General features: G+C 36.9%; 2 protein-coding genes across 2 annotated transcripts; both read left to right on the top strand.

Annotated features, from left to right (window-relative positions):
* Positions 1-13,675: 13,675 nt before the first annotated feature.
* On the top strand, positions 13,676-17,986 carry LOC101706814 (fatty acid-binding protein, adipocyte). The gene is made up of 4 exons (XM_004842002.4): positions 13,676-13,910; positions 16,262-16,434; positions 16,993-17,094; positions 17,763-17,986. Exons 1-4 carry the CDS (start codon positions 13,838-13,840, stop codon positions 17,811-17,813), a joined length of 399 nt encoding a protein of 132 aa, XP_004842059.1. The 5' UTR covers positions 13,676-13,837; the 3' UTR covers positions 17,814-17,986.
* Positions 17,987-22,545: 4,559 nt separating this feature from the next.
* LOC101707176 (fatty acid-binding protein 9) lies at positions 22,546-24,763 on the top strand. The gene is made up of 4 exons (XM_004842003.2): positions 22,546-22,684; positions 23,671-23,843; positions 24,320-24,421; positions 24,582-24,763. Exons 1-4 carry the CDS (start codon positions 22,612-22,614, stop codon positions 24,630-24,632), a joined length of 399 nt encoding a protein of 132 aa, XP_004842060.1. The 5' UTR covers positions 22,546-22,611; the 3' UTR covers positions 24,633-24,763.
* Positions 24,764-26,480: the final 1,717 nt, after the last annotated feature.

Below are 26,480 nucleotides of genomic sequence, written 5' to 3'. Positions count from 1 at the left end.
ACCAATAGCTATCTTAGGCCATATCCACACTATGACTTCAAATGCTTCAAGAGTTCAAAGAACAGAGTGGGTAAATTTTGAGAGGATTTCACAAAGGGAATGGATCCTAAGTGAGAGACAGGGTTTTAGAAGGGAATTTAGAGGAAAGTAATTGTGAATTCCAGGAATGAATCATCAGTAATGATTGATGAAAAAAACAGTTGAATGGTAGATTTTAGAACCATGAGGTACAGGAAGAGATAATTAGATATAACCTCCTGATTAGGGAGTAAAGGTCTTATTAGCTAGTTTTGCAGATAAAACAACTGGAGACCAACATACTTGGAGAGGTTAAGTGAAGTCACTAAGTCCTTACTATAGTGATTTTTCAAACTTTACTGGCTAAGATATTTAATCATACAAGTTTCTGGGCTCAAACCCTAAGAAGTCCAACTCAGTAGATGAGGGTGGAGTATTAGGTTTCTATTTTGTGCAAGACTTTCAGATGGTCTCCAAGAGTAGGCACTTCATTTGGGAGATGGGGCTCTAACATAACAGGTCATCAAGGAACAATTTGTGCCAGGTTAAGAATAATCCTATCAAGTTTACTTCAACTCCAGGTAGATGGATAAATATCTGGTTTGTCTCATTACTGGTATTCTTTATCCATTTTTTTTCTAGTTTTTAAGACTTCCTTCTTTCATAGCCAGCAAATGGAGGTCTGCCATCACTGGAATTTGAAAAGGTCTATTCTTTTTTTTGGTACCAGGGATTGAACTCAGGACCCTGCGCTTGTAAGGCAGGCAGCAGAACCACTGAGCTAAATCCCCAGCCCTGAAAAGGGTCTATTCTTAACTGAGTCTAAACTGCTCAGACACAGCACTAGTGATGACAGTCTCACAGAAGACCTTGGAGTGCTGGCGAGAACAGAAGATTGAGTCAAAACCCCGAGTTTAAGCCCTGCCTTTGCCTTTTGCTGGCTGTTGATGCTTTGATAAAGCCACACTTTAGATCAATTAGGAGACCAGTAAGACCTTCACCAATTATATTACATGACTGTGAAAAGAACTGAAGAATGTAGTATAGACGTTCCCAAAAATTATGGAAACCAACACAAATTAAAAAATAATTATTATAGGGATTCAATTCAACATTTTATTCAATAACTATTAAGTACCTACTACAAGTAAGCCACTGTATCAGTTATAGGGAAGTAGGATCCTCAGCCCTGCTGTCAAGAGGGAAAAATCCCACACATGCACTATACCCTTTTTATCCCTGTTATTGCCATCATCTTTGGTTCTCTGACACTGATCTCAAAAAAGCAATATCGGGCCAGGGATTTAGCTCAGTGGTTCTGCCACCTGCCTTGCAAGCACAAGGTCCCAAGTTCTATCCCCAGTACCAAAAAAAAAAAGCAATATCTTGCCTGTTTTCCACTCCAAGGTTAAGAGCTATTAATGGGGGAAGCAGTGGAAGGGATTATATTTTTTCTTTTCTTTTTTGTTTTGCAGCTTTAGGTGTCTTCTTGTACTGCTTTTTGGGAAAGGTTAAGAAAGGCCTGAGTAAGAACCTAGGAAAGGAAACCCAGAGTTGCTGATGTACCTTGCTTGGGGTCAGACTCTTTTGGAGAAAAATTGTCTTTTTGAAGTTTTTGCATTTCATAGTTTGTCTCATGAGAGCAAATTTCCCAATACTGGGTGGGGAGAATGTATATTTGGCGTGAGCATTCCACTTAATCTACTTTGAGGGTCTTAAGCACGGAGAATGGTAGTTACACAGAAAGTTAGACCCAAAGCCAGAGAGGAGAATGTCTTTAAAACACATGTGCAAACAGTGCCCATCAGAATGTGATTCGTATTTCAGAGAAGCAAGCTTGCTATGAGCCATGTGGGAGTAGGAGATAAAAGGGACCCATATTCTTGGGAAAAGCAAATGGCAAATGATGACACAGTCAGTCGTAAAGACAGCAGACACTAACAGACACACACGCACGTATACAGGTACACATCAACAAACTTCTCCAAGAGATTCAAGTCAAATCGCTTCTGGCTTCCTTTCATCTTTACCCTATTCATCCCCTCTTCGCTTTTCTGAGACTACTGCAGTAACTAATTTGATCTCCTAATCATTTTGCCTAACACTCCGTAAACCAAGCTTCTCTGCCACTAGAATCACCCTGTTCAAACTTTAACCTGACACAAAGTTCCCTATTGAAAAGCTTCCATGACTTTATCCTGAAGACAAACACATTTGCATTAACTTCATGTCCAGAGTCACCCCCTCAAGTCGCCCTTCTTCAAACAGGGACACGTTACACGCTACTCTGTTTTTTCTAACCTAAATGCGCATGCGTGCACCACTCCCTCCCCCAGCCCCCGGGGCGCTTCCTCACCCACTTTCTGTGGTGGTGCCCCACCCTCACCCGCAACTCCTATTCATCCTTTAGCACTCAGCTTAGGTGACACTTTCTCTGTGAAATCTTTCTGGATTCTCTCGGTGGACTTGGTCTTTTCCTAGTAATTCTGGATGAACTACTTCTAGGTTGCAGTGGAATCTTTCTTTTTAAGAACTATCTGAAAACTCTCAGCCAGATGACTAAGTAGTCCTACTACTGGCAAGTCTAAGTAAATTCTCCCCTTGTTCTCCTTGCAGGTAGAAAGGACAGTTCACTTGTTTACCTGTGCTCTTCTCTTTCTGTGGATGTTTAAACAATAGGAATTATAGTAATTACAAGAATTTACTGCAGGAAGAAGTTCATCTGTCATGCTTACAAGTTCTTTAAGGGCTGGGGATTTAGCTCAGTGGTTCTGCAGCCTGCCTTGCAAGCGCAAGGACCCGAGTTTGATCCCTGGTACCAAAAAAAAAAAAAAAGAATACAAGTTCTTTAAAGGACTTCTGTTGGAAACCTGCCTGTTTGTTTCACTGTGCTAAGTTTGAGCAGAAGGTCTGAGCTGTTAGCATTACTTCCTTGAAAAAATTTCCAATAAAATATTTCTCTTTTCTTATCCCCACTTGAAAACCAGCAACATTTTTGTCTAATAGTCACAGCCACGAGGGGTTCATTAACCAGAGAAAAATGAGGAGTGGAGTCAGCTCTGTTTTAAGTGATAACTAAGAGTGTAATGTTTGGTTTTTTTGTAGGATTTTCAACTTCGACTCCTTAACCTCATTTTAAGTCACATAAACTATGTCTTCTGTCATCATTAGATTTTTTTTTTTTCAGTGCAGGGGTTGAACCCCGGGTCTCACAATGCTAGGCAAGCTTTCTATCCTAAGCTATATCCTTTTGTATTTCATTTTGAGACAGGGTCTTCCTAATATGCCCAGGCCACCCTCAAACATATGATCCTCTTAACATAGTCTCCTGAATAGATGGGATTACAGGCATATGCCACTGCATCCAGCCGATTGTTAGGTTTTAATATGGTGGACAAGACTCAGGAATCTGTTTCATTGTTGGTGCTGGTTGAAGTTTTCCAAATGATGCTGATGTACAACCATGAAATTAATAAGTTTCATTTGTTTAAGCAGCTTCATCCGAAAGCTTTCCTCTACCCTAACTCCCATCTCCCAAGCAGGTCAGTTCTTGGATTAGTTACTGTTCAGATTCAATAAGCCTCACACACCTTGGCAGGTAAGCACCCTGGCAGGTGAACAAGTGAGAAAATGATGATCCTTGCTTTCTGAACTGGAAACACAGGCATTGCATAGTCAGAGGGAGTTCCCCTAGATTTTGAGCAAATGAAAGAGGAGCTAGAAAGGGGCTCTGATGCAAATGATTAGATCAAAGGGAATTCTTTGCCTCATGGCAGGAGGTTTTCTGCATGATATGCACCTTATAATGCATAAAGTTAATAAGTGCTGTGGTCATCTGTAGCTGGTCTGTCTTGAGACCATCTCTTAAGAGCAATGCATTGTGAGAGGGACCTTTGCCTTTCATCTCAGCCTCTTTGTTTTTCAAAATCTTTCTGTGGTTAAGCCAATAAACTTGCAACTCAGCCATCCCTTGGTAATTATACCAGGACAGTTCTGAGGACTAATTATTTCATTTATTCAAGGAGCAGAAGGACAATTACTTGGAAGACAATCTTGGGCAGTGGTTCCTGTCTAAGTATCTAAGCTGAGGGATGGTCTTGCTGTGTCAGGACTTCCTGCTTAACCTTGGGACTTCATGGTTTTAGAGGGATGGAGCCTCCAGGGATATCTTTAAGAAGTTCCCTGAGCTGGTTAGTTGATTAGTTCAATGTAAGAACCACTTGTCTAGGAACCTCTTGCAGGGGTTGTTGAAGTCTTTCTCCCCACAGATATTGCAAAATGTTCATATTTCATGTACAACTCCAAGATTTTCTGACTCCCATTCCAAGGAGGAGTCATTTTCCATCATTACCAAAGGGGCTTCTGAAACAGATGGCGAGTGAACATCACCGCTCTGTTCATGGTTTGGCAAAATAGTGGGAAGGATGGGGAGAAAATATGACCCATTTGTGAAGCTCAGGAATTGCCTGTCCACGTCCTGCATCTAGACAGAGGAGTGACTTCAGGGACAGAGCTGGGCTTCCTACAGTGTCTTGCTGCTTAAAGACCAGAACTATGCAAATGCTCATGAATTCCCTCTTATTAGACATCTTCCAATTGGCCGTCTTGCTTTTGGTGTTGCCTTGGTTTGCCTGCCTCACTTTTCCCAATTTGATTTTAGCTCCAGCTTCTATATTTTTGCTAGAATTATTGTTATAAAAGATAATTTTTGTTTCTCCATGACTTACACTATTCAAGTATACACAATAATTGTCCCATACCACACACAGGCTCCTGTGCAAAGGATGTAAGGCTATGTGTCACAGAGCCTTTTGTACATTTCCAGCTTTGTCTTCTGTGCTGACTCATGGGAGACCATCTTATACACATGATGGCATGAAGAAACATTTCTGCCTACGAAGTCCTTTCCACGACCATTTGGTGGACTCTTCAACTTTCAACCTTAAGCTAAATCTTTTTTTTTTTTTTGGTACCAGGGATTGAACTCAGGACCTTGCGCTTGTGAGGCAGGCGCTGGAACCACTGAGCTAAATCCCCAGCATTTAAGCTAAATCTTGATTCATCCTGTGAAAATGTCTTTGGCGTTTCAAAGGTTTATTATTCCCTCTGAATCTTACGCATACCTCTATGAGAGCATTTATTACTCTATATTACATTTAAGGTCTGTTTTCACAATACCAAGAAATCTTACTTTAATAATATTATTATTAATTAGAATAAAAGTCATAGTAGTAGCTAATCTACATCAGCTAATTATTGGATGTTTCTGTGCTTTATGCTTTATATGAATTATACCCTTTATTTCTTTTAAAACCTTTAGGAATAGGTACTACTCATAGAAAATAACAATTTAATTTTAGAAAATGTGTCTCTTGAAATTAAATATTTTGCCCTCAGTAGGCACTTAGTAAATATTTATTGCACAAGTAAATAATTGATGTTTAATGAATGAATGAATAAATGATGCCAAGTTTTCAGAAAAATTGCCAATTATTAGTTGTGGCTGTTGCTACTTACAAAATGATCAGCAAGGATCCCTGGGAAGTATTTCTGCTTTCAGGGAGAGCAAAAAGGAGGTGCTAGAAGTAACTTTTTGTTTTTTTCTGAAAATTACTTCCCCAACAGTGTGCTTATATAGGAAACCTGGATGACGTAAAAATAAAATACATATATGAAAAGATGTACAGTGAAAGTGATCTTAAAAGCCAAGACAAGGGAGAAAGGGTGGGACTGCGTGTGGTTATTATGACCTGGCCATGCCCTGATCACTCAGTAGGTGAGGCCATCCCATTCTCCCTGAGCCTCAGCCTTGCCTCCACCTCTGGAACAAGTCCTGTCCTGAAGAAGCAGTAGCTCTGAATCCTCACCTGAAGACAGCATCTTCTTGCCCTCTGACCTTGCAGTGAGGGGTCCATAGCATTAGTGTGCTAGTTCTCATAACTTGGCTTCCTTCTTGTTTCCTCAAGCTTACTCTGTGAGCTAGATCCAATGATAAGATTGATGTCTTAGCCCAGGGGCTGGGACACATCTGGTTAATCAGCTTCCTGGTCAAGTCCCAAGAGGTCCCCTGACACCAGGGTCCCCCTGCCTGCCTAGGAGCCCTACCTGACAACCTGTATACCCAGATCTTGGAACATGCTTGTCTGCTCAGGTGAAGGTACCATATCTGGTACATCAGCTTTAGTTAGCGACATCATCTGGTTAAATTTATTGTACTCCATTGATATCTGTCGTGCTCTGTTTAGTTTGTGAAGGCTCTAGACAGGTAAGCCAAATATAAGAATACAATAAGGACCACAGTCCTGCACTCTTAGTGTTTGATGCTGGTACTAATATTAACAGCCCTTCTAGAAATGCAGTTATTTATAATTTACTCTCTTGCCTGTTGGGAAGGCTGAGTAGAGGAAAATATCTGGTTCATGAGACAAAATAAAGAAGATCTAAGGCAATGCTTACATGTTTCAAATAAAGATAGTGAAATTTATAACTACAGTCATTCCTCAGCATCTACGGTGGTGGTGGGGTTGGTTCTAAGGCACAATCTCCACTGCAGATACAAAATCTATGTTCCAATGTCTTATATAAAATCCTGTGGAATTTACATATAAGCCATACACATCTCCCCATATACTTAAAGGTTTCTAGGTTACTCATAACATCTAATACAAAGTAAAAGCTATGTAAATACCATACTATTTTGTTCATAGACTAATGACATGAAAAATAATTGTTCATATTCAATAAAGACATGAGAGTTTTCCCTGAATATTTAAAATTTATAGTTGGTTGAATCCATGGATGCAGAACCCACAGATTTGGAGGGCTGATTGTACCAAAGTATCCACTGGACTATAACTCAGGAAAAACAGAATAACATTAGGGACATAAAATTTCAATACGGAAGAGAGTATACATACAAAATGAAAGGAACTCTGGTTAAATTGTGTATGGTAATGGTTGAATTGGTATCCAGGTGACTTGGCCAAGCCGTTCCACATATTGGGGTCCTATTTCCTCATCTGTAAAAATTTTAAAAAACTCCTTAGAGGTCAATGACAGCACTACAATCTATGACTTATTTAATTATTTTCTAGGTTTCATTGTAAAATTGTAGTAACTGGAGTAATATAGAACAATAAAGATGAGTAAATTTATTAACAATAATATACCTTGTACTCTACAGAGAAACAACATTTTTGATAAAAATTTATAATATCAAAAAGTAGAGCCTACATATCACATGTACAATTATCATATATCTTCTCCTATACACTACTTGCATATTTTGCACTTGCATTTTCACATTATATTATTTGGTAAGTAAATATCCAACACTTAAAAGAAATAGTGTACTTTTAAAAAGATTTGCTCATTGCTGGTTTTGGTGGTACATGTCTGTAATCGCAGCCCTCCGGGAAGCTGAGGCAGAAGGATTATAAATTCAAGCTCAGGATGGCCAACTTGGCAATTTAGTAAGACTCTTATCGCTAAATAAATAATACAAAAAGAACTGGGAGATACTCAGTATGAAGATCCTGAGCTCAACCCCCACTACTGAAAAAAAAATCTCACTAAATATTTATGTTCAGATAGTTTTTGCTTCTATGAAATTGCTGTGTTGCTCTCTACCATTATTCTGTAATAAATGTTATTTTTTAGACTTGAATAAAAAATAGAAATGGAAACTGAGAGTATCTCATTGACTTGATTTAAAATAGTTCATGTTTTTTACTTCAGAGGAACTCAGAAGTATGCCAAAGGACAAGGGGGAAAAAAAGCCATCTAGAAAGAAATAAGGACAATATCCTTGAGTCTGATTTGTGAGAAAGCAAGAACTACATTTGCATAGTTTGGCAAGACAACTAGGGGAAAGAGCAGGAGCTGGGACAATTGCTTCTAAACTGTAGGGCAATCAGCAATCAGAATCCTAGGGGACCCTCGATGAAGGGAAATTCCACTTTGGACTCACTGGGAATGCTTCAGCTCCTACTTTTTCCTGCAAATATTATTGAAAGGATGCTGATTCCTTCCTTTCCCTAAGCCGGCACAGGAAAAAAAGTGCATTTTATAAAACTCAGACACATTGTAACAAAAGAAGAGAAGAAAACAATTTCAGGTTAGATGTTTTCCCTAATCCAGAACGCTTTCATTTGAGGATTTAAGAAACAAATAAGAACATTCTAAGGAATATAAATATATTCCAGTGTGTAACTTGGAGTAACAACACAAATACTAAAGATACAGAGTTAATTTTAAGGACTTTTTCAATTTGAAAAAGCACAGGCTCCAATTTGCAAATGAACTTAGAACCACTACACAATTTTTACCAAAACATTAAATGATTACCCCAGAAAAAGGAGACAAAGGAAATCCTTTTAAAAATAAATTCATGTCAAAATGATGCACAAACCTATACATGGCAGTTAATCTACTCGGAAATAATTGTGAGGTTAACTTTATTTGTATTACGTAACATAGTTACCTGGAATTTTTTATTATCAATGTTTAACAATAGAGTTTGAGTTTCTGTAATCCAAAATGCTTGGAACCAGAAGTATTTGAAATTTAAATTTTTCAGATTATGTGATATTTACATGATACACATAATGATAAAACCTGGGGATAGGGTTCAAATCTAAACATGAAATTCATTTATATTTCAAGTACACTTAGTACATATAGCCTAAATGTAATTTTATACAATATCTTTTAGTGTACCCGTATTTTGACTGTGATCTGTTAACATGAGATCAAGGGTGGAATTTTCCACTTGTGGTGTCATGGTAGCACCTAAAAAGTCTTAGATTTTGGAGTGTTTTGGACTTCAGATTTTCAGATTGGAGCCCCTCAGCCTATTGTAGCAATTTTTAATAGATATGCTTAAAGAAATTTGTATTAATTAATATGCCTTTGAAATATTACTGATGTGTTTTTGTAGGCAAAACACTCTTCTTCTTGGTAAAAATTCCTTGCTCTATCTACTACTAATGATCAGGAAGTAGCTTCATAGTGTACCCACCATAGGAGGGTTATGAAATTGGCAAATGGTCCCAGTGGGGCACTCTGGAATGGAAATCATGTTAAGAAATACAATCCACATTTCCCAACTACTAACTCAGATTTTATGCTGTTTTTCTCTAAGTCTACTTCCATTTAAAGGAACACCTATGCTGTTTAAATGCATCTTTGATTTACCATATATTATTGCAGACTTACACTTTATTTATTTAAGCTGCCTAATTCCTCGATGGATAAGCTCATTAATGCAACACATGTAAGGCACTAATATTTATATTGATGAGAATAAGCATTCTAAGAGAATCAGAATGATGAGCCTTCTTATCTCAGAAAAATAACTTCTTTCCTATACCTACTAATGAAGGAAATCATGTCTCTTGGGAACTATTTCTACAAGTTCTCAATCACCTAGAAGGCAAAAAGGGGGGAAACCATATTTTGTAAGGTCTTGAGTGGTCTTGAGAGAGTTGTTATGACCCAACCATAGTTCCTGAATCTTTATGCCTTATTATTTGAAAAGCAGATGAAAGCACACAATTGGAGGCCGTATACTCCACCTCTCTCACTGGAAGTTGAAGGGACCCAACTGTTTACCAGAAGTCTTCTCAGGAGAAGTTGCTGCAAACTCTACACTCATTTCCTTTTTCATTTTGCAGAAAATCATGAATGCTAATATATGTGCATAATGTTACTTATTTCCACATTCAAGTATTTCACCTTTACCAAGCCTGGCTTTTCATATTTGGGCTCAAAAGTCAGGTTCTTAGTCTGGCACCAAATATGTGTTGATGGGGCGGGGATTTAGCTCAGTGGTTCTAGTGCCTGCCTTGCAAGCACAAGGTCCCAAGTTTAATTCCCCGGTACCAAAAAAACCCAAAAAAACCAAATATGTGTTGACTGACTATTGACATCTATGATCTAGTTCCTAATACACATCTGGCTCTTATTGTAGTACTCAAGTTGTTTGGGTTTTTTTTCAAGTGTTTGTGTTTTTTTTATTGGCACTTTCTTTCTGACCATGCTGATTATTTCAGTTGATAGATACCACTGAAAACAAGTCTGATTTCAAGTCAGTTCCACTGAGGAAACAGGTTATCTCATTCACCACTGGTGGAAGTTTAAAGAAGATAATTACTTTGGGGAACATTTCAGTAATGTACAATATTTAAATGCATGTAATAATTAGCACGTATATTCTACCTGTAGGCATTTATTACCCAAAAAATATATAAACAAAATAGTTGGGAGCAATTTCAGAAAAATAAAACATGTTTATATTCACTAATATAATGAGATGACCATTTTATATTATTAAGTAAAGATAAAGGATGTGGAAGAGCATTATATACATAGTCTTGACATATTATCTGATGCCTGCAATAAATTTAATTTTTATATCCTATATGTAGGTTTGCATATGTTTAGGAAAGGATTGAAAGGATATTAATGGAATTGTTAAAAGTTAAAATCAGTGGACAGTGGAATAATTGTTTTCTATATCTATATAGCTTGAATTTCTGTATCAAGCAATACTAAATTTTAAACATATTCCTCTTTGGGGTAGAAAATTTTCCACCATGAAAGGAAGGGGATATTGAAATGCTCTTTTCTCCTGAGGAAAAACATTCTTTTTCTGAATCATGGATATCAAGAAAATTCACCTTGGATGTCATGAAATTCTACATCTGAAATTAGTCTCAAGAATGCACTTATACTCTAGAATAATTACTGAAAAATAGCTCAGCCTTTTGAGAGTTGTAAAGCCAAAGATCTCCCTGATTAAGACTATTCTCCATTAAAGAAAATGTTCCAATTCTTCTCAGCCCACAACTCACATTCTCAAATATGTTATTTGTCTTCTGGGACTATATTATTATGATTATTTTAATAATATTACTAGCTGGGCTAGGGATTTAGCTCAGTGGTTCCGGCATCTGGCACGCAAGCTCAAGGTCCCAAGTTCGATCCTGGGTACCAAAAACAAAAAAAGCAAGCAAATAATATTACTAGCTGCCACATGTTAAGTGAAGTATATGATAAGCAATATATAAAATACTTGACATTCAATATCACTAATTTAAACAGTAACTATAATATATAGTTTTCCAGCTTTACAGTTGAGAAAGCTGAGTGTCATAGAAACTAAAGAGCTTAGCCAAGGTTATAAGCTAGTGAATAGTAGAAATAGAATTTCAACATGTCAAACTCCAAGCTGATCTAGTGTATAATATAAGTTATAAAGCAAACCATAAAAGTGTCTGTTAACCTCCATTGAATAAAAATTTTAATAGAATGACAAAGTTATAAAGAATGATACTATCTTCAGAGCATAGATTCACCATCAAGAATCTTGTAGCTGGAGAAATAATATGCAGACATAGAGAATCTTGGCAAGCCACATGATAAATGTAGGAATGCACATTTCACCCAGTGAGAGAGGATTATTGTCAGGAGGGAAGTTAACACCCTGATAGCAAATATAGTTCACAGATGCCTGACATTTGTGCTTTCTTACTGGATCAGAGTTCACTGGTGTAAGTGTCACAGTAAAAGTGCCTCCCAGAAAGAATGTTCAGTGTTTCCTTGTAATCAAAATTGTTTCTGGAGGAACTACTCCTGTTCTTTCACTTTAGCAGCATCAAATCACAGTTAGTGCCTACTGGGGCATCTGCCACCATCTGGGTTTTAATTTCAGCACAGGGGTCTCATATTTTCTGCAACTTCATGTACCCATGTTCACCCTAAGTGTGTGTTATCTCCTTTTCCCTTTCTCTTTCTTTTATTCTTTTTCTTTTTTATTCCTTTTCTTTCCTAACTTCCTCCATTTTCTTCACTCTCAGACATTTTTACTTTCTCTCCTCCCCGTCTTCCTCCTCCTTCTTCCTTTCCTCCTCCCTCCTCCTCCCCCTCCCACCCTCCATCTTCCTTCCCCTCCCCCTTCCCCCTTTCTTCCTCCTCCTCCTTCCTCCTCCTCCTCTTCCTCCTCCTCCTCCTCCTCTTCCTCCTCCTCCTCCTCCTCTTTTTGTGGTACTGGAACTTGAACCCAGGGCCTTTACACTGAGCTACATTCCTATCAGCCCTTTATTTACTTTTTGTTTTGAGACAGGATCTTGCTAAGTCACTAAGTTGCCCAGGGTGGCTTCTAGCCTGCAATCCCTGCTTCAGGCTCCCAGTGTGCTGGGATTACAGGCATGTGCCATCATGCTCTACTTCAACATTTCTTTAAGTGTCTATTGTAGAACAGAAACTTTGCCTACTGTTTGCCAGAAATACTCTGGAAGTAGAGTTCATCTTTCAAGAAGCTCATAGGCTAGAGTCAGAAACATCACAGGCAGTCAGTGATGGACAGGGTGCTGTGGGATCATAAAGGATTATGGCTCTGGGGGAGAATTGAACTGAAATCTCATGTTTCTTAAATCCAGTTCCACGTTTACAAAGATTGTGATTAAAAACTACTTTGTTTATTAATTTGAAGGTTCTAGGATTTCTAGAAGTAGGAGCACAGATTAATGGAGAGTCTATACATTCCTTTGGATTTCCTAGTTGATGTTTCCACTTTTTACTGACAGGCAGTTCATAATTTTGGTTAGCTCATTAAATAAGGCAAAATAGGTTACAGTTTATGTTCAGAAGGTGTCCTGCCAGCTCTTCAATGGTCCCTACTTACACCCATTGTACTATGTGTGAAGAATCTTATGAGTAAGAGGGAAAGTGAAAAAGATACACAACTGGCTTCAAGTCTGTAATTAGCCATCTCCCTGCTATATGTTACTCACTCTTCAAAACTGTCACCATTTTGAAGTCAAAGAATCTCCCATGATCATTAGCAGTCACTGTGAATATATACAATGAATGATACTCAAACTTACACAGGATAACCTTTGACTTTGCCTCTTAAACCTAGGATAGAAAATGTAAAATAATTTTTATATTAAATGTTCTCACCAATTCATGGGGAGATAGAGTCAAAATATGCATAAATTCCTTGTTAAGGTTTCTAACAAACTTTAAAACATGGGTAATAAGAATGCTTTAAGTGAACTTTGCTCCAAACGACAAGGGAGCCTGGACATGAAACCTTATCTAACCTACTACAAACATGCAGTGAAAACCCGTTATGGGTTTGTCTCTATTTCTTATTATCCAGAGAGGAGTACATTTCCTCTTCAACTTAAAAATTGTCAGACAAAATACTCTCATTTCCTCCAAAAAGTTTAAATGCATTATGTATTTTGTTTTAATACCAGGTAATTCCTGAGACAGTACTGGCCCAGAGAGACAATTATTTAAGAATTCTTTGCAATTATTTAAGGATCTCCAAGGTAGTTCTTATGTTCCTCAATTAAAATGAACTACATAATTGCAATAGTAATAAAACAAATGTTTATGCAATTAAGGGTCAAAACTCATTCTAAGATAATTATCCCACTCTACAATGGATACATATATATGAAAATAATAGCAGGAAGTTCAAGCCACTGAGCATTACACGGTCAAATTGGGAATGTTTAAAATATTCTGTTTGTGGTTAAAAATAATTTGTACTCCAAGTCCAGTGACCATTTGCCAGGGAGGACCAAAGTTGAGAAATTTCTATTAAAAACATGACTCAAAAGAACAAAATACAGAGGCTGGTAATGAAGGAAATGATCTGATATCTTTCTCAATTGGTTGCTCCTACCGTCACATGTTCTGGGTGTCTTTAAAAGAAGGGTTATCTGGACTCAAGAGGGCTACAACATCTTCCTGAAACCTGCAGCCTCTTTCTCACCTGAAAGAATAATCCTAGAAAGCTCACAGAATGTGTGAGGCATTTGTAGGCACCTGGAAACTCACCTCCAGTGAAAACTTTGATGATTACATGAAAGAAGTGGGTAAGAAAATGCATTTTGGGGGGACTGAGTTTGTACATTTTTCTCTGGGAGGAAAAGCCTTATAGCTGGATTTTTACCCTGGATGCATTGGCCAGAAATGACAATGCCGTTTTTTATACAGAGGCTGCAGAAGCAGCAGGTAAGAATCTATTCCTGGAAACATTCTGAACAAAAGGTACAACTAATGCTTCCTAAAGATGAACCAGTATTAAAAAGGATCTAAATGAAATTTTTTTCATCTATGTAATGACAAGATTTTACTTTAATTGCAAGATATTATTTTAATTGGTTCACTTGTTTCTTTCATCTTGTTTCCTTTACATCCCCCTTCACATACAAAATACACAATAACTTGAAAAAGAAAGCATATTTATTTGTAGCATGCAAAAACTGAAGCTACTCTATTTCTCATCTTGGCTTTTTTTTTTTCTGGTAAATGCATGTTAACAGATCTTTTTTCTTTTCTCAATATCAATCCATCAAAATGTGTGGTTGTTCTATGGCAAACAAAATCTTAATTTCAGACAATATATTCCTTAAGGGGCTTAAATAGTTCTTTGACTAAAAATGACACAAAGTACTATAGAAGTATTGAGTAATGCTAAATATGTAACATATATAAGGAGACTGTGACATGTGACGTATTACCTTTTCTTATAATAGAGGCTTGCAATTTTTAGACTCTGCTAACATTGTCGGCGTGTTATTGTGTGAATGCCAAATAATTATGTCACCAAAGCAATGGAGGTAGAGAGGCAACTTCTTATCTGGCTTCTACTTTGAAAGCCCTTTCTATCTCAACCCTCACACAGGACAAAGTCAGATCCACGATTAGCAAACTGGGGAGATGTTTTACACAATTATCTTTGTTAGAATTTAGAATTTAATTTCCTAAATCTCAAAAGAATTAAACTTCTCAATATACAGGATACATTTTTTATTTATCTGTAACTACTATTTTCTTGACTATAGTGGAAAAAGAAATCAGGAATTTCTGCACAAGAAAGACATAACTTTCCAGAATAGTTGATTCCATACACCGATTAATACATGCTACTACAGAAATGCGAGGCTTTGGTTAACAGAGACTAATAAAGGCAATATGATACCTCCTGAATGTAACTGGCTCCCCTAAGGAAGAATGAGTGGGCAGTCAATTAAGCAAGCAGAGAGTATGCTTTTTCCCAAGCTAAGCCATTCTGGAATCACACTTCATGTTGTATCCACTGTCTACACTGGTCTGCTGCAGATATTCACTGTTGTATTTTGTAATAGAGCCGAGACTATATGAAGGCAATGTATTATCTTCCCACTGTGGCCACTTTTCAAACAGAAAACTAAATCAGAGCCACAACATTGCTTCATTTGCAATTTCTCTCTCACTTCTTCTCTATTTTTAACCTTTAGTCCCCTTCAGTCAAATAGCCTAGATGTGTGTGTGAACAAAATTCAGCATGTCTATGACTGTCATAAATTCTGTATAACATATGGAGGGACAAGTTACCACTGTTTGTGTGTAGTTGTAAGTTGTTCCTCCCATACCTTACACTAAAAAATATATTCCTCTTTTAAGACAACAGGAGTTTGCAATTTAGATGATTGGAAATCCAAATATTGGTTTCCAAACTCTTCTAAAGTAAGACATATTGATTTCTTAAATTTCAAAGTCTTCACAATTGATACCTCATTCTTCTTTAATATAGGAAATATTAAATATTAGTTTATTGGGAATGCTATCATCATTCTAATATAGTATAAATATAGAAAACATTTTTTCCTTTTGGGAGAGATCAAAATCTTTATTTCATGGTACAATAATTTGAGAAAGAAGCTCAGAAACCTACACTTGGCAGTAACTGTTACGAAATATGATTTTTATACACTCAGATAATCTTCTAACTGAATAACTATATTAGCTCCAAAATCCTGCTTCTAACTGTAAATTTTTAAATATCAAAGAAGGAATGAAATGGTCAAGTTTGCCTCGAATAGTTTATAGAGAAAAATGATAGTGGAAAAATATCTATGTACTAGAAAACTTAATCTCTGTAAGTATTTTTACTGAAAATTAGCAATGGTCTCCTGAGGAGTTGTATTCAGGACTAGAGAAGGGGAAGTTTAAAGACTAAACCTACATACTACATATTGCATATCAAGTTTTCAAGTTTCTCTTAAATGTTTTCATGATGTACTTATCCAAAGAAGCTCTTAAATGAGGCCTGAAGAAAGTTACTGGTATTTTTCTCCTCTTACCACACATGCCCACAGATGTATAGGCACACACATTTCTCTGACTTTGATAAAGATGTGAGAGAAAATGTAAACCTGACTTTTTTTTTTCCTAACTCAAGGAGTGGGTTTTGCCACCAGGAAAGTGGCTGGCATGGCCAAACCCTGCATGATCATCAGTATCAATGGAGATGTGGTCACCATTAGAACAGAAAGTACTTTTAAAAATACTGAGATGTCCTTTAAACTGGACCAGGAGTTTGATGAAGTCACCGCAGATGACAGGAAAGTCAAGGTAAAGAATAAGGAATCAATGCAAAGTGAACATCTGTTTATTAAATTCCTACTGCCTGTAAGAAACTACTTCATAATAACAGGTTCATAGTAACAGGGGAAAAATTTCTGTCATAGGCCAGAGACCCTGAACTCCTATACCCAAATCACATTGCCTCTAATATGTAGTCAAGTCCCCCCTTTTTTATTAAATTGTTCCTGTAGTTTTAAAATTTATTAACATAATTTGTATGTCATACAATACATAGAGTATTAGAAGTGAAGTAATAAAACAATGTTAGAGAAAGTTTATGAGTGAAAGAAAAAAATCATCTATAATACTACTGTCTCCCTATAAATTTATAATCTGCATTTACCACAATATTTTTGTATATTCCAGTCATAATATATATAAGTCGTATGCTGTTGTTTTGAAGACTCACTTGTTTGCTTCATTATACTCTTGTGATTTAGAATAGCTAGTGATCTTAAAGTATTCCTTTGAACAAAGGTATTGCAGTTTAAATTTTGTTTTCTGCCTTCAAATATGAATTGCAATCACTTTTTATTGTGCCTGCAGAGCATCATAACCTTAGAGGCGGGCGCCCTGGTACAAGTGCAGAAATGGGATGGAAAATCGACCACCATCACAAGAAGACGAGAGGGTGATAAGTTGGTGCTGGTGAGTATTTTCTAGATGCCACTGTTAGGTTATCTGAAGATCATGATTTTGCTTCAGAATACTGCTCCTCTGAACTGTTGGTCTCTGAAGCTAAGTGGGGTAGACTAGTTAGTACTTGGATAGGAAAATAATACCTTTCTTATGTAGAACAGAAGGGTAATTTTTACTGGGACTATGTTTCCACTCTGTCAATTGTTGTTCATGGTTTGTTTTTTGTTTTTGTTTGGGGACTCTTCGTTTGCTTTTTGGTGTTAGGGATTGCACCCAGGGTCTCCCACTTGCCAGGGAAACATTCTATCACAGAGCTACCTTCTCTGCTGTTTTTGTGCTTTAGAGCTCATCCCAGACCTGCTGGCTCCCAGCCTAGGCATTCCTTGCCTCCTCTCAGGGCCCAGTGCAGTGTGCTGTATGTTTCTGCTTGTCTTATTCACTTACCAGATAGATTATAAGGCTCCCTAGAGGAAGACCTGTATTTGGTCTTTGTATCTCCATATATATACATATATATGTGTATATATATATATATATATGTATATATATTCAAAAACAAATGTCTTTTAAATAAATACCATTTTCTTTCCAACACTGAGAAATATAATAATTTAACCCATTGTGTAGTACCATGGTAACCAACAATTCTTTCTTCTTTTTTTGGCCTGTGCATTTAGGACTGTGTCATGAATAATGTCACTGCTACCAGGATTTATGAGAAAGCATAAGGCAAAGGACACAGACCTGGACTCAAGTTTGCATCAAACTCTACAACATTTTGTTGGATGTACTGTTCAAAAAGATAATTATTGTTTTCCCCTGATTAGCAGGCAATTTTCCCCTAACTTGGATTTTATTGAATATGGTTGTGTTGGTTAAATAAAACTTTTTAGATTTAGAATGTGGTGTGATTACATTTTTATTGTGTAGGATAATTTTATATAAGTGAGTGAAAGAAATAGAAAATCTGCATTTTTGCTTTGTTTTTGATATAAGTAACAAGATCTTTCATAATAGTGGAAGGTAAAAAATTAAAATCTATGGATGTTTTTTGTTTTCCTAGGTAGGAGATAAGTATGTGCCATGACAAAACATTTAGTCCCACTTTCACACATCTACAACCAACAAACTATCTTACAGGCAGTAAAGCAGTTTTAAACATAGGAAAATTGCCCACAGCCTTCTGGTCCAAATGTTCACATGTACTTGCCTGTGTGAGAATATTCCAAGAGACCTGTACATACAATACATGTTGTAGAAAACATTTCTATATAAATTTGAGTCCACAAATTAATGGCAAACCAGGTGTGTTAGTTTTCCATTGATATAACAAAATACCTGAGATTAAATACTTTAAAAAGAAAAAAAATATTTTCACAGTTTCACAGATCACAGTTTTAGAGGTCGGAAGCCCAAAATTAAGCAACCACATAGATTTGACCTCTAGTGAGAACCTCATGGTGGGTGGTACTAGGGAGGGGAGTGTGTTCCAGGGGGAAAGATCACATGAAGAGACCAGAAGCCAGAGGGCAGGAGAGGGGCATTTTATTCATTTATGGCATCTAACTAGGGCCCCACTAATCACTTCTGTGGGCAGTGTCTTCTACTGAGCTAATCACCTTCCAATGGCCACCACTGGAAGATTCCCACACCTAAACACAGGCACACTGAGGACCAAATTTCCAGTACATGAACCGTTGGGGCAAAAACTCACTATGAGGTTGTCTCCAAAATCTCTGCAGAATTCAGTGCAAATAATTCCATAATATTTGTTCCAGAAAAGTAGTGACAGATTTGTTCATGAATAAGGATTCAAGCATGATTGTAGTAGTAGTTACAAAAATTTTATTTTTCTTGCCAGGTCTGGTGGGGCATATCTGTAATCCTAACATTTGGGAGGCTAAGGCAGGAGGGTTGATGTGAGTTTGTGGCCAGCCTGGGCTACATAGTGAGTTCAAGTCCAGGCTGAACTACAAAGCGAGACCTTGTCTCAAAAAAATAAAACAAACAAAAATTTAACTCTTTTTAACTAGGGGAACTTTTCATTCAGACAAAATCTCCTTGGAATCTCAATATAGAAACATACAAAAAATGATAATAAGGCTTCTTGGTAGTATGTATGTGATATGTGCGTTGTATGTGCATTTTTCCTGGCTCTTGTGGAAGTTATGAAGCACCTCTTCATATTAATTAGTATGGTTTTGCATACATAGGTTGAAATTTCTCAATCACATGTTTAGATTTCATAGTAAGACAAAACTCTGTTACAGTGTAGACTGCAAGATGACATTAAGTTACGTGAAATAAGCCAAACACAGAGAGACAAGGACTGCGCATTCTTGCTCATATGTGGAAGTTTGAGAAAAGGGAAAGAAACTCTATGTGAATGTAAAATAGTGATTACTAGAAGCTGGGCAGGTGGGGAAGGGATGCAGGAAGGCTGGATTTGATCAGTGCATGCTGTGCGGGTACTAAAATATCACACAGAACCTCATTAATAGCTATAGTTAATACATATTAACTAAAAATTTAAAAATAAAGTTTATATTATAGTTGATATCATTTTGTTTGTGATTTTTGTCTTTAAGCATAAAATAAAAAATTTTAAAAAGAGCTAAAGACATCCTATTTCAGTCATACATGCATACTCACATTTATAGCAGCACAATTCACAACAGCTAAATCTTGGAAGAGGCCCATGTCCATCAACAGATGAATGAATAAAGAAAATGTGGTATTTACACACAATGAAATACTACTCTACATTATAAATGAGTAAATTTGTAGGAAAATCGATGCACTTTAAGACCATAATGTTCAGTGAAATAAATCAGACACACAAATTTAAATATTGCATGGTCCCTCTTACATGAAAAACCCAAAAAACAAGTAGAGTAAAATAAAAGATAGGTAATAGGAAGTAGGGAGATCTTTTGCAAAAGAAAAGGGGATTAAGAGATAAAGAAAGGAAGAGGACAAAAAAAGAATTAAGATGTGTCATGTACATGTACCAACTCCCCATGAGGAATATAATTGCTATGTACTGCAATCATGTACCAATAAAATAAGCAAATTTAGAATGTTCTGAAAAAATCAGTCCAGAGCTGTTCATTTTCTGAGTACTCTGTGTGTGTGTGTGGGGGGGGTGGTACTAGGGTTGAATCCAGGGTCTTTATACTGAGCTACATTTCTACTACATTTCATTTTGAGACACTGTTTTACAAAGTTACCCGTGCTGAGTTTGAACTTGTGATTCCCTCATGCCTCAGCCTCCTAGAGTGCTGGGATTACAGAGATACTTCACTATGCCCAGCCCTGAGTACCTAGCCTATGTATAACATTATTACATAAAGGCCAGAGAGGTGGAGAAATAAGAATTTGTTTTCTTCACAAAAACATGAAGTAGGACTCTCAATCTGGGTTAATACTGAGAATGAAAGGCCTGTCATAGGACCAGGAGAGGAGAGGAGACTGTATAAAACCCTGACTGAATGACTGTTAGGGCGATAAGAAACACTGAGGAGAACAATAAACACTATTTATTTCTTTCATCATTCATTTATAAAATATTTACTTAACATTTATGATGTGGCAAGCACAGCTAGTAATATAGAGATCATGAGAGATAATTGTTCTTTCTTGATGTGCTCAGAGAATAGCTCTCAAGGCAGCTGAATTCTGTCATAAGATATCTTTTGCAATGCTGTGATCCATATTCTCTGATAGACATCCGTTAAAGGTAGTATAACTGCATGATATGGGTTTTTTCTTACCTTATTTTGCCCTCCAGGTAGCTTAGTGACTGGTCAATTTTTCCCTATTAAGTTTATTGGTACATTTTAGGTATACAATACAGTTACATTCATCATTGGGATCTTGTACCTTTCCATGATGCATCTTGGTTCTTATTTTTTCCCCATTCCCCTGCCCTCCCTTCCCCCCTACACCCTTCCCTATTTACGAAGACTTTGTTTCCATTTTTTTCCTTTTCTCATATTTTTTCCTTTACTTTCTTTCTTTTCCCCTGCCCCTCCCACTTCCCCTGCTCCTTTAGACTTTTTCTTCCTATTTCACGATATCAATTATACATTTTGAACCTTATTTACATTTTTAGTTTCTCACACCAGAGAAACCATTTGGTATTTATGCATGTGTGTCCTATTAATTTCACTTAAGAGTATGGCCTCAATGTGCATCTACTTAGCTATAAATGTCAGAGACATAAAATTTAAAAGTCCCTCTTTATATGTTTTCTTCAAAAGAAATTCTTCATCCAACTAATTACTCTGTGATGTCAAAACAGTAACCTTTTATTTGCTTTGTCCATAAAGAGGTGGTTTGAATAGGTATTTCCTTCAGTTGAAGAAATATTTGACACAATGTCAGTAAAAAGTATGACTCTTTTTGTCTTGGTACCTGACCTTGTATCTTTCCAGCACCTTCAAAACAACTGAAGTTTGAAACTGGGGTGTAAATCCACATTACTTCAATCCAATCCTTTTTAGTAAGCCTGGTACTTGAGAAGTCCACTCTCCTTAGTTAGGATGCAGAAGATGGCTTCAGAAGGAATCACACAGAGGTTCAATTTATTTACTTCATTTGTGTTTCTTTTAGAATGCAGATGTCAAACATGATTTTTTTTTTTTTAGACACAGCTTTTATTTATTTATTTTTTGGTACCGGGGATCGAACTCGGGACCTTGCACTTGCAGGGCAGGCGGTGGAACCACTGAGCTAAATCCCCAGCCCTTCAAACATGATTGTTTTCCTTCCTAAACTTCCAAAACTTTACCCTCACAATTTCAAAGGGTGTTGTTTAATATCGAAATACTTTGTAAACCTGAAAAATGAATTTTCCAGGCATTGGCTATGCCTCCATTTTTAAGATTTAAATCATGAATCACTACTGAATAATAATTGTCACCTTTCTTTCCAGTCCTCAATTACCCTTAATTAACAATAATGATAATAATAATTATACTCTACATACCACTCCCAGCAACCATAGGTATTTCAGTGACATTAACTAGTATCAATACATCAACCCTGAAAGGAAGGGAAGGGAAGATATTATTTTAATGGTCTGGTACCATGACTTGGCCAAACAAAAAAACAGCTGAGGTGGACCAAGCAAGGCTACCCTTGCGTAGTTGGGAAAACATCCCGGTCAGACACTCATCAGGTTGTTCCTTCAGGGTAACTCAGCATTTATGGCTCTATTGAAAACTGTCTCCATTCCACATAACACTTACCGGGTGACTCTTGGGTGTAAATCTCTTTGCGAGACACTATAATCACTGACCTGAATTAAACTTGACATGTCAATTTTCTGTCTCTTAATTTGGAGGTAAATAAAATGAGTCAAATGCTGGTGCCCAGTATCCTAGTCCTGCTGCTGCACATTCACCACATCACGAGGATCACATGATGAGGACGTCCTTTAAATGGTCCTCCAGTGGTGCTGTGAGGAATCCACTTCTCTTGGATTTTTAGCTGTGAGTGCCACTTTGGAGCAAGCTATCCAGGATGGTGGAGCCCTTCTTGGGAACCTGGAAACTGGTCTCCAGTGAAAACTTTGAGGATTATATGAAAGAACTAGGTGAGAAACTCCATTACAAGATTTGGGAACTGGGGAAGCATTTTGTAATGTGGTTGGGTTTGATTTTATAATTAATTTTTCTATAATTCTTGCTTTTGTGATTTTGGGATATATTCATATGAGATTAAGATAATTTGTGATTCAATTTCTTATTATTAATACTTTTGATTTTTGTTATTATGAGTAATAATTATGTTATCTACATTTCTTTGGCAGTACTGGGGATAAAACCCAGTGCCTATGCACTAAGCTACATCCCCAGCCCATTTTATTTTGAGACAGAGTCTCACTAAGTTGCTTGGTTGTTGTGGCTGGGCTCGCAGTTGTAATCCTCCAGCCTCTTAGTGCTGGAATTTTACACCTGCGCCCTACCATGCTTGGCTAGTTATCTACATTTTACTGTTGAGAAAACTGAAGAGCAGAGCAGGTATATAACGTGTCCAGCTAGCAAATGGCAAAGTTGGAGCCAGGTTTTAAGCACTTCATTCTTTTCAATTCACATGGCTAACTCTGCATCTTTCCAGTGAAGTGCATCAAATCTGTTCAGTTATTTGAATGGGAACTAGAGTGTTATGTGGATTCAGAGAAAGAAAGAGTCAGCTCTTCTGCCCACCTGTTTTAGGGGTTAAGTTTGACAATTGAAAATCCCCAACCTGAACAACAAAGCCGGGTTTTGAGCCAAACATAGCTGGCACTGTTGCTGTAACGTTCCATGAGGGAAAGGGCAAGCATTTCACCACCTGGAAGGCACCATGCAAATACACATTTTACAGGAAGCACAATTGTCTCAGAAAGTAAAATTTGCCATTTCAAAATGTCAGATAAGACTAGCAGCTATACTTTATGATTGGGAGTTCACAGAGCGCATAGAAAAAATTACTGTATGTCATCCAAAACTTCCATGTGTCTCTGTTCTTTGCAAATTGATTCCCAAAATGCTGGTTAGCTTATCTGAATAAGGTGTGCTGCTTTCTCTGTTTTTCCAGGAGTGAATTCTGCAACTCAGAGCTCAGCAGGATCAGCAAAGGTGAACGTCATTATTAGTGAGGATGGGGACACAGTAACCATCCAAACAGAAAGCATCATCAAGAACACAGTTATCTCCTTCACGCCAGGAGTGGTATTTGATGAAACCACCACAGACAACCGGAAAGTGAAGGTTAGAACAAAATATTCCTGGTGTTCAATAATCAGGAAAAAACTAGAATGTGGTTAGGTTTGTTTTTCTCTATGTAATTTGATTTATTATCAAGGCAGTTTGAGTTTTTAAAAAATATCTGTACATCTCTAAACTTAATCATTTTGCTAACTATTCTGATGATTCAATATGGCTACAAAATTCAAATTGTTTTTACCTTTTTTTTCCCCTGATCTTGCTTTGTCACTGTATAAAGGTTCATACAGAAAAGAACAATTAAGCACAAGTAGATTAGGAATTGTTTGCCTAGGAGAAAACATTAATTGACTATTCCCTTGAGATTTCTAATTTGATGGTATGAAGGTATGGCACAAACCAAAATGAGAATTTCAAATAAGAAGATTTTGAATTATAAATTAAATGGTAGAATTCTAGTTCTGTGTGGGTCAGTATGTACTGTGTTTCTAATTCTAACTTATTTTCTTGTGCATTTGTAGAGTATCATAACATTAGATGGTGGCTCAATGAATCATGTCCAAAAATGGCTAGGCAAAGAAACAACGATCAAAAGAAAAATTGTAGATGGAAAAATGGTAGTGGTGAGTTTTCTCAATTTTTTATGTGCTTCTATTTGATTCATGCCTGTCAGGCTACTCAATTGTTTCTATACCCTGAGTTAAGAGTTTGGTCTGGGGAGAGAGAAGCAGGACAAGTTTAACTCTTAACCACTGACTGTAATAGATTCCTCTTTGCTTTCAGGAATACACCATGAATAATATCGTCAGCACAAGGACCTATGAAAAAGTGTGAAAAGAGGGTCAACATCAGTGAACACTTGTTCACTAACAAGAAATTGATACTTGAAGAAAATATCCCTCAGAGCCACTGATTTTTTAAAAAATTCTCAGTATAAATTTGCTCAATAAAAGCATCAAACTAAATGCAGCTTTGAGGTCATTTGATAATGAGGGTTTGGGACAATCTGATGAAAATTCATATGACCACAAAGGGTAACATATATCATCAGAGCCTACCTTGGGGGGCATAAATGCTGAAAACCAACATTGCTGATTCTTTGTTTGTATAGAAATCTGTGATGTTAAGAGTTTTATAGGCAGCATCAAACATATTGCTTTTTAGGAAACCTTCACTTACTCATTCAATAAGTTCTTTCTCCATTGTTACTGTATGTTTGAAGGTATCCTGTGCTGGAGAACAGTAATATGCCACCCAAGGGGTTCACAATGCCTTTTAAGGTTTCATGAGGCAAAAGAATCTTGAAACCCTAGTCCTTTAGTTTTATCCTCAGATAAATCATGTCAACATTTCTATAAATTTAAAAAAATTATAATTAGATTCATTAGTCATAAGAACTTTCACAAAATCGGTCTCTTGATCTAATTTGCCTTCGAAAATCATCATCTATCTAAGTAAATGAAATATATTTATCAAATTGTAATGGAGGATAACAATGGATCTTTTCATTAGGTAAATTAATTAATCAAAAGCCATTATTTATTCTCTTTCCAAGAGGGTTTGAAATAAAAGAAGTGACAGTAAGTTTTATAAGCCACAAAGAAAAAATATTTTATTTTGAATTTTTTAGTCTGATAAACAGTAATAAATCATTATATTTTCAGATCACACTGAATTTTGGAAAAGAAATATTGATCATCCAAAAATCAACCTTACTTATTCCAATATTAATATTATCCAAGGATTATTCACCAGATTTCTTTTTTTGCTGCTCGATATTATTTAGGAAGTCACTGACAAAAATAATGTCTTTCACCATTCTTACTAATACTTAATTTTCATACCTTTTGCACCAATAATCCCATAAACATAAAGGACATACTTTGCTTCATGGCCCAAAAAAGACGAATTTAGTTATTATGTATTTCAAACATATATTAATAAAAATTAAGAACATCAAAAAATGTGACTGACTACTCCAAAGGTAGTAACCAAAACTAGATGGATTCTTAGGAGAAAGTATCAAGATGTAACCTAGCCCCCAAGTTACATGTTCTCCTAATTTCTTTTGTGACCATTTAGGGAGAAAATATAGTCTATTGTTTTTGAAATTTTGGATCCAGGCTTTCTGCAGGACGGTAGACAAGGTTCACCTGGCCACCAGTACTTCTGCGAGGACAGAGCTCACTGCTGTCCCAGAGAGGCCTATAGTGAAGGGGACTGGGGTTTGCAACCCATCAGGGCTGGACTTGCAGCACGCTTCTGTCATTGATGGCTACATGACAGTCTGCAGATGCGGCTTAACCACTTATTTTTCTTTCCTTTGCCAAAGAAAGACTTATCTACTCCTCAGAGTAAGGTGAAAATGAGGACACCTTCTGAAAAAGACCAACACCGGAAATCCCCTCATTTCTGTTTTCCCAGAGCCTCTTCTCTGCTAAGGTCATTAGGATGGGAAGAGGAGAAACAGTGTCACCAATACAGTGAGCAGGAAGTCAGAGCAGGGGAGCATCTCAGCAAAGCTGAACTTGGAGCAGAGTCTGTGAACAACTCACTCGGAACAGGCTTTGGGGAAAATGAGCAGGAAAATGAAGTCTAGTTTACTTTGTAAGGCATAGTTCATATTTCAGCAGAGGCTTGTTAAAAATAAAAAGTCACAATAATAAGTTACAAAGCAACTTC

This window comes from Heterocephalus glaber, unplaced genomic scaffold, assembly GCF_053883595.1.
Source record: "Heterocephalus glaber isolate CG9 unplaced genomic scaffold, H.glaber_assembly_v1.0 deba00001553, whole genome shotgun sequence".
In the NCBI taxonomy this organism is placed as follows: Eukaryota; Metazoa; Chordata; class Mammalia; order Rodentia; family Bathyergidae; genus Heterocephalus; species Heterocephalus glaber.
Note: the sequence above shows the minus strand (reverse complement) of the source record. Positions and strands in the feature narration are given on the sequence as shown.